This window comes from Phymastichus coffea, unplaced genomic scaffold (assembly GCF_024137745.1).
Source record: "Phymastichus coffea isolate CEN01 unplaced genomic scaffold, Cenicafe_Pcof_1.1 PCOF00004, whole genome shotgun sequence".
Lineage (NCBI taxonomy): Eukaryota > Metazoa > Arthropoda > Insecta > Hymenoptera > Eulophidae > Phymastichus > Phymastichus coffea.
In genome coordinates this window covers 3,768,271-3,782,878 of record NW_026706815.1, presented here as the reverse complement: position 1 = coordinate 3,782,878, position 14,608 = coordinate 3,768,271, and the positions used below count along the sequence as shown (strand labels likewise).

At 39.7% G+C, this 14,608-nt stretch overlaps 1 protein-coding gene across 3 annotated transcripts in view; it reads left to right on the top strand.

The window, feature by feature from the left end:
- LOC131666716 (alpha-1,3-mannosyl-glycoprotein 2-beta-N-acetylglucosaminyltransferase) overlaps positions 1 to 14,608 on the top strand; it is a 651,543-nt gene that overhangs the window by 55,593 nt on the left and 581,342 nt on the right. For all 3 annotated transcript variants that reach the window (XM_058939594.1, XM_058939578.1, XM_058939586.1), the window contains exon 2: positions 8,518 to 8,638. In XM_058939594.1, the coding sequence (XP_058795577.1) occupies positions 8,534 to 8,638 (105 nt within the window). In that variant the 5' untranslated portion in view covers positions 8,518 to 8,533. The remainder of the gene's footprint in view (positions 1 to 8,517; positions 8,639 to 14,608) is intronic.

Sequence of the window (14,608 nt, the reverse complement as noted above, 5' to 3'; positions counted from 1 at the left end):
TTTTAAAGTTTTTTTCATAATGGAGAAGGGTATTTATTTAGTAATTGCCCATCGGAGATCCGTGACCTTGAATTTAACCTTCAACCTCATTATCAAGGTTTTTTCAAGATCAATTTTTTTTACTTTCAGCGTTACCCAGGAACAACGACGTGGACGTAGTAAAATTTGTCCCTTTGGGGTGCTTTATTATCGTGAGTTCCCCTCGCCTCTCACGATCGGGGTGCTTGATTTTCGTGAGTTCCCCTCGCCTATCAACAATGATTTTTTACGCTTATTTTCTTAATAACTTGATTAGCCGGTTAAACTTTTTAAGGTTACTATCCCATACCTATTCATTGAAAATCCACTAACAATTTCACTTGGTTCTATCCGTAGGAAATGTATTATGCCTAACTTTATCGTTTTGAGCTTAGTCTTCGGGACAATTGCATTTTCAAAAATTAATATTTAAAAAAGCAACATATTTGAAAAGATTTTACCATTCGAAAATCTCCTTAAAGCATTAGTGCATTAGTCGGACTGTAGTAGAACTTTTTTGTAAAAGTACTCAAATTATAATTTTCATTTTTTGAAAACATTTATTTGGGTTGCAAACTTTTTGTTTTTAATTCTGATTGATTTTTGAGTAAATTTCGATTCGCTGATTTAAAATGGAACGCCTCACTGAACGAGAAAGAATATCACTTCTTATGATGAGAGGCTGGGGTGGAGTAGAAAGATCTTACAGGGCAGTGAGAAATTTTTTTAATGAGACATTTCGGGTTAATAGAACTCCAATTGCAGTGTCTACTGTTCAGAATACTATTTCAAGGTTTGTAAATTTTGGCCATGTCAGAAATCTACCTAAGTCAGGCAGACCACGCTCAGCAACAAATGAAGAGAATTTATTAAATGTTCTATTATCATTCACTGAAAATCCACATAATTCCATCCGCAGAGTTGCTCAAGAGCATGACATAAGTACATCGTCCGTACATATCATTTTAAAAACAGCAAAATTCCATCCGTTTAAAGTACACCTGGTTCACAAGTTGAATGAAGACGATTTCGATCGTCGTGTTGAGTTTTGTGAAGATATGATGGCACGCATAATTGAAAATCCAAATCTTCCATAAAACATAGTTTTCTCTGATGAAGCAACTTTTCAACTTGACGGAACATTAAATCGACATAATTGCAGGTACTAGGCTGCGGAAAATCCACACTGGATGCGAGAAGATAAATCGCAATATCCGCAGAAGTTGAATGTTTGGGCTGGAATAGTGAATAATCGAATCATAGGGCCATTCTTTATTGATGGTAACTTAAACGCTCAAAATTATGAAGAGATGCTTCGTAATCAAATAGTTCCAGCAATTAGAGAAATAGTCGGAGACAACTTCGAAAATACATGGTATCAGCAGGATGGTGCTGCAGCTCACTATGGACGAGACGTTCGAATTTACTTAGATGAGGTGTTTGATAATCGGTGGATAGGAAGGAGAGTCACAATTGAATGGCCAGCTAGGTCCCCCGATTTGACGCCTTTAGATTATTTCTATTGGGGTTATCTAAAGGATCGGGTATACAAAACTAAACCCCAAAACTTGGACGAATTACGTCAAAGGATCATAGACGAATCAGCTCTCATTCCCACTGAAATGATCCAAAATGCTGTTGATGCTTTTTACCACCGATTAGCTTACTGTCAAGAAGTGAACGGTGAACAATTCGAGCACTTAAAATAAGATGTGCTGATGTAAGATAAATCATACGTGAGAGGCCAGGGGAACTCACGAAAATCAAGCACCCCGATCGTGAGAGGCGAGGGGAACTCACGAAAATAAAGCACCCCAAGGGGACAGATTTTACTACGTCCACGTCGTTGTTCCTGGGTAACGCTAAAAGTAAAAAAAATTGATCTTGAAAAAACCTTGATAATGAGGTTGAAGGTTAAATTCAAGGTCACGGATCTCCGATGGGCAATTACTAAATAAATACCCTTCTCCATTATGAAAAAAACTTTAAAAAATTTTAGGGCGTCTTTAAGTTTGGATGACCTTCGACTGACCTTAAACTTTAAGTTCGCCCTTGACTTATGATCTAAGTAGATATTTGGATGTGAAATTTTCCGCTCTTTCGATTGCCGCTGTCGAAAATGGGGGTTTCCATGACCTTTATTTGCTTTCTTGTACCACTAAAATCCCGGTACTATTACAAAGCCACAGTTCGACCTTCATCTGACCCCTAGAGGTCACATTAACCTCAAACCTCAACTCATCCATACGTGAGAGTCTTCACTTTTTTCGATTCCGCCATAAAAAATAGTGGTACCCATTAAAAAAAATGAGGTTGACCTCAAAATAACCTTGAAAATGAGGTTCAAGGACAAATTAAAGAGCACCGTTGAAAGTTACCTGGGGTTATCCTTTTGTTTGTTTTGTTTGACCACTGAATTCGCGAGATTTTTAAGAATTCATACTTTGACCTCCAGTTGACCTCTAGGGGTTACCTCAACCTCATATCTCAATACATATCTGGATGTAAAATTTTCCGCACTTTCCGATTCCGCCATAAAAAATAGGGGTTTCCATTTAAAAAAATGAGGTTGACCTCAAAATAACCTTGAAAATGAGGTTCAAGGTCAAATCCAAGGTTACCATCGGATTCCTCGTAAAAAGTTACTTCAAGAACAACCTTCACCCGGTTAAAAAAATAACCGGCTTAGAAAATTTCTCAGGTGTATCGTTACTTTTTGGATACCCTGTATATAGAATAATGAAGTTTCGTATTCGATGTCAAAGGCTAACGAATTGCAAATAACGGTAACTTCAGATTATTTATCGAATCAAATCGTCAAGATAAAAATTACATTTTAGTCGTGTCTGTTCACTTAATGGATAATGTTCTTCCTCGTTTTCTAGAAAACTAGTGAGCCAGTGGAGTTTAATGTAGTGGCTACGGTACTGACAAAGAGGTATCCCAAAAAAATTTTGACTAATGAGTTTGCAGGAAATGACAAGATAATTAACTAAAGCATTCCTACGCACAATATACGCCCGTGTACGTAAACTCGTACATATAGCCTCAAATTACACACACATCTTGCAAGCTCGCATACAGCCGCGCATGCTTTTACATATTCGCATACCCACGCATTCTCCCAGACACCCAGCCACATACGTTCGCGCATACATACATACGTATACACATAACTTCGTTATGCTAGTCACAAGTTGTTAAAATAACCAAGGAACATTTGACTTGGACGTTAATACCTGGTCAAAGAGCTCCTTCCTAGGATATAGAATAGGGGAAGAAACCCCGAAGAAAAAATGAAAAATGAAAAATGACAGGAACATGTAACAAATATGAACTATCTCAGATGGGTATCAGTAATGCCGAGAATTCCGTCAACAATTCCAATTTAGTGCAAGCCCAACTGACTGTCGCTTAGTAAATTAAAGGCACTTTCATCACGGATCTGAAAGAGGTCACATCAAAACAGATTGAGATAAAGACTTAAAGTAGGTCCAAGAGAAACCCGAGTTGCCCTTGTTTCAGCACCGTGAATTGTAACAACAGCAAAGGTGTTAAAGCCAGGTAGAGTTAAGGTCAGCTGGATTAAGGCTTCTGCCGGCAAAAGGAAAAATTGGTCGTTGAATGTTTGAAGTATGTAGAATTTGGTCACAAAGCCCCAGAGTGTCCAAAAAAATAAATCCAAGAGAAGCTACGTTAGTGGAGAGTCAAGATATGTGGCCGCAGGAAGATATGTGCCAGAAGCCATATAAGTGCGTTACTTGTATGGCGGCAAGAAAACTTCATGGTCACAGAACAGGAGGCGCTGCATATACTCCATTCCGCAACAGCCAGAGAAAAGTTTGACTCCCACAAAGGGGGAGATGGAAAACCTTCTTAGCATATATATTCTTCAGATTAATCTTAACCGGTTCAAGGCAGCACAAGATTTTTCCATACGGACTGCAAGAGAAAGAAGAGCAGGCATTGAAATCATCTTGGAGCGGAACCGAAATCTTCAAGATACGATGTGGTTTCGAGATAAGAGAGGGAATACGGCAATCTGTTTCTGGAAAGATAGTTACTACGGAACTTTTTTATCGAAGATTAATACCATAGGTTGCAGAATTAAAAAGGTATTTTTGCCAACTTTTATTCTCCATTTTTTTTAATTTAATGTAACTCGACGTAATATTAACATTTACATAATCGTTTTTCATATAAATCCATTATTAACTATCGTAATTTTAAAATATTTTGATATCGGTCAGTATTTGTACAATATTATAAAATACGAGTATATGCTGTATAATTTATTAATAGCTATTTTTATTTAACGATAGTGTATTATTCGACATCTGCAACGGTAATCGATTAAAGTTATTGATTCGTTGGCGGTTCGGTAGCTTTCGAGGCGTGCGAGCTAGCAATTTGGAAAGAGAGGAGGCGAGCGCGGGAAGTACCGGTAGTATCGTTAGAGCTGGCAATCGAGACAGGTGTTGTGCTTTGAAAAGTGTCTGAGTGATATTTGCGTCAGACGTCAGTGGGGTTTCGTGTGCGGGAAACAGGTAGCAGCATAGAAGCATCCAGTTTTGAGCCACCACTTCACCAGTATCAGCGATTATCAACACTTGCCAGCATCATCCAGCGCACGGCAACAGGCGTAGCATCAACTCTTGTATTGAACAGAGGCGTCAGGATAGACGCATTGACACTAACGGTTACGGCTGATCACCGTAACTACAACTCGCGGTAGATGCACCTACCCTAACTGCGATTTTCGTGTTAAATAATACTGCATAGTAGGTAATATACGCGCTGAATTAACCCTTTAAGTACGCTGCACTGAGCGTTAGTTCGCGTCTTATTTGTATTTTCTCTCTCTCTCTCTCTCTCTTTCACTCTCTCCCTCGGTACTTAATCTTTACGCGAGCGAAAGACTTTCGGCCCGTATTAAAGTTATATAGTCAAGCTAATTAAAAGAATTTAGCTTAAATTGCCATTTTATAATCGTTAGCTTCCTGACTAATGCCTAGTGCAATCCCAGTATTTGAATTGATTTAGTCTAGGGAATTGTGAAAAGTAAACATAAGCCTGCTTACATGATACGAGTAACCAGAGTCAACAACCAAGTCACTTAAAGTAAGTTCACTATTGAGTGTTATTTGAAGTTGGAGCGAAGTGATAAATCTAAAGGGGAAGACATGTATACTTATACGTAATTAATAGAGTGGCAGTTAGCTCTGCACCGTGGGATTGTGCACTGCATCATTTTCTCCTTTTGAACGACTAATTTCCCCTGTTATATAGTATTAATAATAATTATGATTATAATATGATATACGTGTTAATATTATATATATACGGGGGATGGTTGCTGGGGGAATACAGCGCCGCCGACTTTGAAGAGGCCACGCTAAGTAAGTAGGTGGCGGGATGCAAGAGGCGCACCCGCCAGGCGTGTCTCAACACGATATACGGCGGGCTGGAGAGTGCCAACGCAGAGGACCCTAGCGATCATCCCTTAAGGCTCATCAATAATGAGAGGATTACCTTGGCAAATTTGTTAAGGACCTTCGACTGCCTGGATGGGGACCCGGAAATGGAGGCCGGCCTCCAAAGAGGACATCACTGAACAGATAAACCTCGATATGTAGGATTAGGAGGAGGGAAGCAGAAGATGGAGCAACCCTAAATTGTGGGTACAGGAGTCAGGTGCCCGGAAGGAGTCCGCAGGATAGCTATCGCTGAGTAACGCATTTAGAGAGATAGAGCAGCTGAAGGCGGGGGTCGATTGCAATCGGAGGTTAGTCGATCGAATCCTCGAGACCCTGTAAACTCTCCAGGATATGCTGATGTGGGCAGAGCGGGAGGCGAAAGATATGCGCCAGAGAATTGGAGAGCTGGAGGACGGAATGCATGGGTTGGTTAACCCAGTCCACATGCACCAGCAAGACTTCATTCAGCCGCGCTCGAGACGCATGTGGACTTCTAGGACACATACACCTGCTACTACGATTCTGGAATTTTAGGAAGCACACCTGCTCCGCCGAGATTCGTCCCTAGAGAAAGGGACGTGATCCCTCCATAAGCCCTCCGAGGAAGTAGAGACGAAGTCAACCAAGAGGATAGGGGAAGATCCGCACCAGAAAGGCAAAGGAGTCGAAGCCAATAGTCTGGCACCGACACGAATATGTTGACAGGGCTCTCCACAACCCGCGATGTAGGCAAGATAGTTCGCGGGTGGAAGTTGAGGTTCGTAGGTAACGGGGCACAGAGCGTCGACATGTTTCTGTCCATGTTAGAGGACCTGCGCGTGGGCGCAGGATCAACCTACGATGAAATGCTGTGTTCAGAATCAGAGATCCTCGAGGGCAACGCAAGGACATGGTACGACAACAAACACCAATGGCTCAGCTACGACGAATTCGCTGCCGACGCTCGAGAATGGTTTGGACTTATTACGCAATAGCAGCAAAAGCTGTTGCAGGAAGCGCAGAACTGGTTTCAGGCCGAAGACGAATTAGTCAGGGACTACGTGTCCAACCTGGTGACCCTCATAAACAAATTAGAGTCATCAATGCCCGTGGAAAGGCTATTGGACCTGCGCATTTTAACCTCTTACCCAATATCCAGATTCAGCTGCGTCGAAGTGAGTTGATGTCGATCCGCGAATTTAATAGAAGGGCGACCGAAGTACAAAAAACGTTGTCATACGATCGACGCCCACGCCTATTCGCGGACCGGAATTCGACAATCTTCCTTCAACACGCGTACCAGCTGAGTCAAAGGATGGCTGGTAATAAGATCCAAACCGCCGCAGTTTCGAGTGAAGGGAAAAGGCGTGGAAGGAAGGAGGGGGATCAGCAATGAGATCATGAGAAAGTGGAGAACCTTGCCAGGAGAGTCCTCCAATTGCGACAAGAAAATGGAGGAGCGACTGGAGGATATAGAGCAAATCTAGCAAATGTGAGACAGCCTTTCGGAACAGCCGATGGCGAGGGAGAAGGGGGAGTCCACCTTCTCCCGGGTCTCCTGGCGAGCGGCGAGAAGGTGGGAGGCGGAAGATTGACTTTACTAAGCCTCTTCAGTTTTCCGCTTGTGGCAAACTGGGATTTAGCCGAATGTTTTGCCTAGATTACAATAAGGGAAATGGCAGAAAGAGAGAGAGAGAGAGAGAGAGCGAAGAAAAGAGGTCGTCTTTGCGTCACCAGTCTCGAACTTTAACCGCGGGTTTTGACAGAGAAGAGTACATTGTTGGCGACCCATGGATTCGAATAGGTCCTAAAAGGGCATCAAGGCAGAGCGGTGGAACAGTTGTAATCCTAAAAGGACTAGGAGGACGTATTCAGATTGTGGAGAAGGGGAACGACGCGATCTATAAGGGGGGTGAGAGACCCGAGGATTCGAAAAGGTCCCACACAGGACGCTACCGTGCCTAAGCAGCCCGCGGATAAGGATAGACCCACCGCCATAGTAGCGTCTCAAAGGAAAAAGTCGCTGAACAGTGCGGCGGCCAGACGAGAAAAGGATGCTCGCGGATATGATCCAGAGGACGAAACCAGATGGTGGTTACGGCTAGATATAGGTGACTTTGAAATCAGAGCACTGTGCGAATGAACGCATCAACACTTTGATATCGTGAGGAACACGAGAGAGAAAGGCAATCTTACTTGATCTGGGGTGGGGAAGCTGTAGCTGCTCTGCTGCCGATGATGGTGCAGATGCTACCTGATGAATCTTGATGCAAATAGATTGGATGTGGCTGCTCTATGCTCGCTTCTCTGTTTGACTACTATCTCTCCACTTGGCTGCTGTTTCTTTAATTGGCAGCTGCTTCTCTACTTGGATACTGCATTTCTACTACTTAGCCTACACTCTGTCACGAATCCACTCATTCCCGGCGCGAGGCTCACGTCATAAAACTCCATCAATAGCTATCGATCTACTGCCTTGCGTAAACCTGTCTAAACGCATAGCTATTTATCTTGTATGCTCTCTCTCTTTCTGTCAACAACTGCTGTTCATTGACACTCTTGGCCTGCTAGTTACGCAGTCTGGCCGCTTCGCTGAAATAAGCCAACATCGAGCATTAACTGAGCACGAAATACAGCTGCTCGGCGTTGGCTCGGTGGTATGGGCTCGTCGAAAAGAGACAGACAGAGCTGGTCGGCAGAGCCAACGACCCCATCACAGTGTATAGAACCAATATTTTAGGGTACGAGTATAATAAAATTCTCATTTTCGCGCTCTCATCATGTATGAACCACCAATTCTAATGAAGAATGTTATCGATTTACCATTTTTTATTATAGTATAGTTTAGAACATGTTTTATTTTGATGTTAACATTTTCATAAGTTTAGTGATTTTATGATTTATTCTGATACAATTTTTCATGTAGAAAAATTTGTGCATTTTTTTCTTGGATAATTTTAGAGAATTTAAGAATGATAATAAAAAAAGTTTATAATAAAATTTTTCCATTACATTTATGTAATAAGTTATTTATATTTTACAGATGACATTGTGGTATAATGCGAAATAAAACAGTATTTTTAGTATTCATTTTACTGATATCTTCAGCTACCATAACGTATTTATTATTATTCCACGAATCTGAACATGTGAAAGGTGATAAGGTTAGTTACAAATTATTTACGTTTTATATATAAGTTCAATTATTTGACATATAAAAGGATGTAGGATAAAACAATATTTTTACATTGTAACGGGGTTGCTACCGTTTAATTAATTTTATCCGCGTAATCGTATTGAAAAGCGCACGTAATTACCTATGTTCAAAACGGAAGTCGGAGAGCAAGAGGGAACGGGTGTCAGTCAACCAACTATCTACAGGAGTGAAATCAATACGGCGTGAATAAGGTTAATATCACAGACGAAAACTCTTTATTACCTCTGAATGTTACATTACATTCGTCCCGTGTGTTTGTTTACATGCCGCGCGCACGACAACAACATGCAGTGTCGGATCGCTCGCCGCTCTTTGTTAGCCGAGATATTACATGCACGCTTTTTGTCGAATCGAGGTATTAGTCGCGTAGCAATTATATCGCGACCGCGAAATTAAGCTTAATTTAATTTATGCTTTCTCCCTTGTATTTAAACTTCATTTTCACAGACGTAAAGATATCTGAATAATTATTGCAAAAATGTGATTTCTGATGAATTTGTTTAACGTAAAAATTAAACTTCTTAATAAATTCGTCATACTTTATATCAGAGTCAGTTTTACTCCGATAATGATACATTTGCTTGGTATTTAACCCTTTGCGGCACACATTTTTGAAACAATAATATAAATATGAAAACGGTTACCCGGTAGGTTTTTGGGGTCACTGATTACGAATCTGAAGTCAGAATTTGAAAATTTTAATTTCCAAGATGGCGGATCCAATATGGCGGATCCATTTTTCAGCTAGATTGAAGTATCCTGAATGGAAGTAGAAAGCCGATATATGACAGACCCATGTGTTTGTTCAGTGTTTTTTTTACACTCGCCATTCCATACTATATTCTGCTATAATTTTTACATTTTTGATAATATTATCACTCTTAGCCGAACCCAGAGACACGAGCGAGGACGTGGTCGTAAGTCTCCATTTTTGTATTTTTGTTTATTTTTTATTTTTTTATTTTTTTTTTATTTTTTTCTTATTTTTTCTTTATTTTATTTTTTTTTTTTTTATTTTTTATTTTTTCATTTTTTATATATTTTATTTTAATTTCTGTTAAAAATTATATTTTATTTAGTTATGATACAAATGAAAGCAGTTTCTTGAAGGTGTTATACACAATGGTACTTCACAAATCTTACATATCCATGATGAACGTTTTTGATCCTTTTTTGTGCTACAATGAGCACAACGCCTCGATTTGTCAATGTAAATGGGTAAATGAGACGATTCACATCGTCTTTTTTCAATTGAAACCTGAGGCTTGGCTGTGGTTGTTACAATTGTTCTCAAACGTTTTCTACCTTTAGAAGTTAGGAATTTACCCTCAACCAGTTGGTCCACTAAAGTCAAGCGAAATTGTTTAGAACTCATGCAAGGTTTGAAATCTTTTTTGCTATATAAAATGAACGAATTAAGAATAGTTGTATCCAAGAGATGCCAAAATATTCGATGCCACCATTTTTTTGATTTTCGGTCAATTGTAAGTTGTAACAGGCTGCCGTTTAACCTGTAATTTTCCCTAGAATATACCTACTCAATAGCTAAACGACGCCTTGTTATCTATGTGCTCGAAGCACATCAACCTACCTTGCCCGGGAGTGCGCCTGCGCAGCGTCTCCTCGCCAATTCGAGTTGGGTTCCCCAACTCGCCACTTGGCGGCTCTGTCGCTCCTGCTTAGTAGCGCTCCTGCGGCTGCTGCTCGAAACTATGTTGACGATTCTCATCTACCGGTATCCGCGTGATCCGTGCTATGCTACCGGCTTATTTGAATCGAAAGTAAATAGAAACGACCTCCGGACAAAGGATAGACAAAATAACGATGACTCGATTAAGAATCTCGGTTAAACGCTTTATTCAAATTAATCAAGTACACGAGGGATTTGCCGAGAGTCTTGCGCACGCTAGCGCGAATGACAATACACGCTGAGGGAGAGAGAGAGAAAATCGCGATCGCCACGAACTAACCGCTCGCGCGCAACAAACAATTTCTCCGCGCACGCTGCGCGGGATCGCACGCCACCGACAATAAAGGGAAAGTCCACCTACCGCGAGATAATTGAGGATACGGTGGCCAACCGTATCCGAAGCACGCGTCGCTAATTAGCCGCTCCGCCACTCGCTGCACGCCGCTGTTATTGCTGTTGTTGTTGTTGCTGCTACGATTGCTGCTGTTGCTGTTGTCGCTGTTGCTGCTGCTGCTGTTGCTGCTGTTGCTGCTGTTGCTGCACTCAGCACACCGCACTAAAGTTCTCGCCTCTGACCTCGCACCACCAAAAGGAAACGCGTTAACGGCTCGGGAAAAAAAGGTTAGCTCGACGCAGACAGACTGAGTGACACAGTCATACTGCCTGTTGAACTCTCCCCTCCCGGTCATTGCCCCTACGCGCCCTCTCTCTCTCGTGAACCGATCGCGGCTTTTCTCGTTCAGCCGCTTATTAACCTCGCGCGAGTCGAACGATTTTCGGTAATCGTTGCAAAGTAGATATTAGTTGATCTGATTTATCAACAAAACCCATGTATTTATTATAGTCTGAACACATTACAGGACAACTAACATTTTTTGACGAGCCATCTTTTTGTTTACGCATGACTGTAGTTACTTCAGAAGGATTATGATAGTTCGATAAAAAATTAACTGGTTTTTTATTCATCCATTTTATCCACCGAACGCCTGTATTCGAGCATTTATATTTAAATTTACCAGGTTCTAAATTCTTGTCAGGTATATCACTCTTAGGTAGTCTTTTTCGATCTTTACGAACTGTCCCGCAAGCAAAAATATTGTCTCGTTTCAGATCAATCATTAATTTAACGCTTGTAAAGTAGTTGTCAAAATATACGTGATGATTATCACCAACAAGTTCTCGTGTAAGTTCTTTTACAACTCGTTGCCCAAGATCTTTTTCAGTACTTTCCTTTTTACCCGTGTATATCTGAAATTCACATATGTAACCCGATTCATCTGCACGAACCCAACATTTGTACCCACGTTTGATTGGTTTTTGAGGCATGTATTGTTTCAAGCTACTGCGGCCTTTGAATTTTATCATTGATTCGTCTATGGATTGGTATTTACTTGGAGTCATATATTTTTTTAAATTTTCATTCAGCTTATCTATCATAGGTCGCAATTTATATAATTTGTCATAATTTGGTTCTGTTCTTTTTGGTTCCTTGCTGTTATCAGTCATGTGAATGTTACCAAGAAAAAATCCGAAACGATTTACGGTCATCAATGAACTTATGTAAGGATCATTCAGTTTAGGGTCAGAAGACCAATAATCACGATACGATGGCATTTTTTTGATTCCCATAAGAATATTAATGCCTAAAAAGATGATCAGTTCATTTTTCGTTATAGGTATTTGTTTTCTATTATTTTGATAAGCATAATTATTTGTTTGTAGAACTATGAGGTCTAAAAGATCTTCTGAAAATAAATACGAAAACAAATCCAATGGAGTTCTAATATCTTCTGGTATATTAGGGCCAAAATTTTTAGTAAAAGGGATGTCGTCCTTCGATCTGGCTTTATTGACCCAGTTTTCTTTACTTTTTGCATCTTTTTCCAATACTTCCACCACTTCATCTTCCACCTCTTCATCTTCAGTTAAAACTTCATCTCCTACTTCCTCATCTTCATCATCTTCTTCCTCTTGTGCATCTTCATCTTCTTCTTCTATCTCATTTTCATTTCGTTCTATATCAGAATTGCATAATCCGTCAATAGATTCCGAATCACTAGGAATAACTGTCACAAGAACCCTACGTGCTCTAGTCATATTTTGATGTGTATCAAATTAATTATAACAGGAAAAATATTACCAAGCAAATACCAAAGATAATGAACATAAAAAATATATTAGCTATATATTTGAAAAACGACTAAATTTTTGTAGCTGCGAAAATGGTAAAATAAAGTACTTTAAAATTTATGAAAAATTTACTTGTAATTTTTATACATGGAAAATTTGGAATTGAAAAAAATTTAAATGAAAAATAGCCCGTTATTTTGAATTGTAAAATTCCAATTTCTGAATTTTGATTTGTGAACAGCAGGTTCTATCACCAAACAACAAATCAACTTACCCCAATTTTAACAAAAAAAATAGATATTTAAAATTGTTTCTGACTTTAGGCACAACATGCAAAACACTCAAATAATAATTTCGTCATAAAAAATGATAAATAATTTTTGAACACACATGGGATAATCAATGTACACCGAAACTTAGAATTAAAAAAATTTACTCTATCTCTCAATTTATATTATTAGGTGTACAAATAAGTTTCCGCGGTTTGTCAAAAGATGGCTCCACCAGAAGGTTATGGAGAAATTGTCAGATGTAAAATGTAATATCCCAAGTTTTGTCATCCGGCAACACCATAACCTTAAAGTACTAGTGATTCCGTATCAGCATCACGTAATTTTTTTCGTGCAAAAATGTCAAATTTTATTCCGAATAAGCATCATTTGCGGGAACTTTTGATTTACTTCTTTAATTTGAAAAAATCTGCAGCTGAGGCGCATCGATTGCTTCTAGAAGCATATGGTGAAGCTGCTTTAAGTGAGAGAAGTTGTCAGGAATGGTTTCAAAAGTTTAAGAACGGTGAGTTTGACGTGAAGGACAAAGAACGCAGTGGAAGGCCGAAAGTGTACAAAGACATGGAATTAGAAGTACTATTGGAGGAAGATTCGTCCCAAACGCAAAAAGAACTTGCACTTACTCTACAAGTGACTCAACAAGCAATTTCACATCGTTTAAAATCGTTAGGAATGATTCAAAAACAAGGAAATTGGGTTCCATATGAACTAAAGCCGAGAGACGTTGAACGCCGATTATGCATGAGTGAAATGCTGCTTGCCAGGAATAAAAAAAAAGAGTTTTTTGCATCGTATAGTCACTGGTGACGAAAAATGGATTCACTACGATAATCCAAAGAAGAGAAAGTCATGGGTTAAGCCCGGCGAACCATCAACATCGACAGCTAAGCCGAATATTCATGGAAAAAAACTCATGCTGTGTATTTGGTGGGATCAGCTTGGTGTCGTGTATTATGAATTGCTGAAACCAAGCGAAACCATTACTGGAGCTCTCTACCGAACACAATTGATGAGATTGAGTCGGGCACTTAAGGAAAAACGCGCCCATTACTACTCCAGACACGACAAAATTATTCTTTTACACGATAATGCTCGTCCACATGTTGCGGCGCCGGTAAAAACATACTTGGAAACACTCAACTGGGAAGTTTTACCCCACCCGCCGTATTCACCAGACTTAGCCCCTTCTGATTATCACCTGTTCCGGTCGATGGCACATGGTCTGTCTGAGCAGCGCTTCACATCATATGAAGACACCAAAAATTGGGTAGATTTGTGGATAGCGTCAAAAGATAAAGAGTTTTTTCGACGGGGTATCCGAATGTTGCCAGAAAGATGGGGAAAAGTAGTGGCAAATGATGGAAAATACTTTGAATAAAACGTAATGTACTTTTCCTTCACAATAAATTCCTAATTTTTTATAAAAAACCGCGGAAACTTATTTGTACACCTAATATAAAGTCGAAATATTGAAATCCGATTTTTAGGTAAAATTTCTTTTTACGATACATGAAATGTATTTTATAAAGAAAATCACCTAAACAATGGATCCGCCATATTAAATCTGCCAACTTGGAATTAAATATTTTCAAACTTTGACTTAAAAATCGTAATCAACGACCTTCAAAACCCCAAAGTAACGAGTTTGATCTAAAATATATGGAAAAAGCAAACTTAGCTGAAAAATGGATCCGCCATATTGGATCCGCCATCTTGGAAATTAAAATTTTCAAATTCTGACTGCAGATTCGTATTCAGTGACCCTGAAAACCTACAAGTAATTTTTTTTGCACGATTATAGTAACAT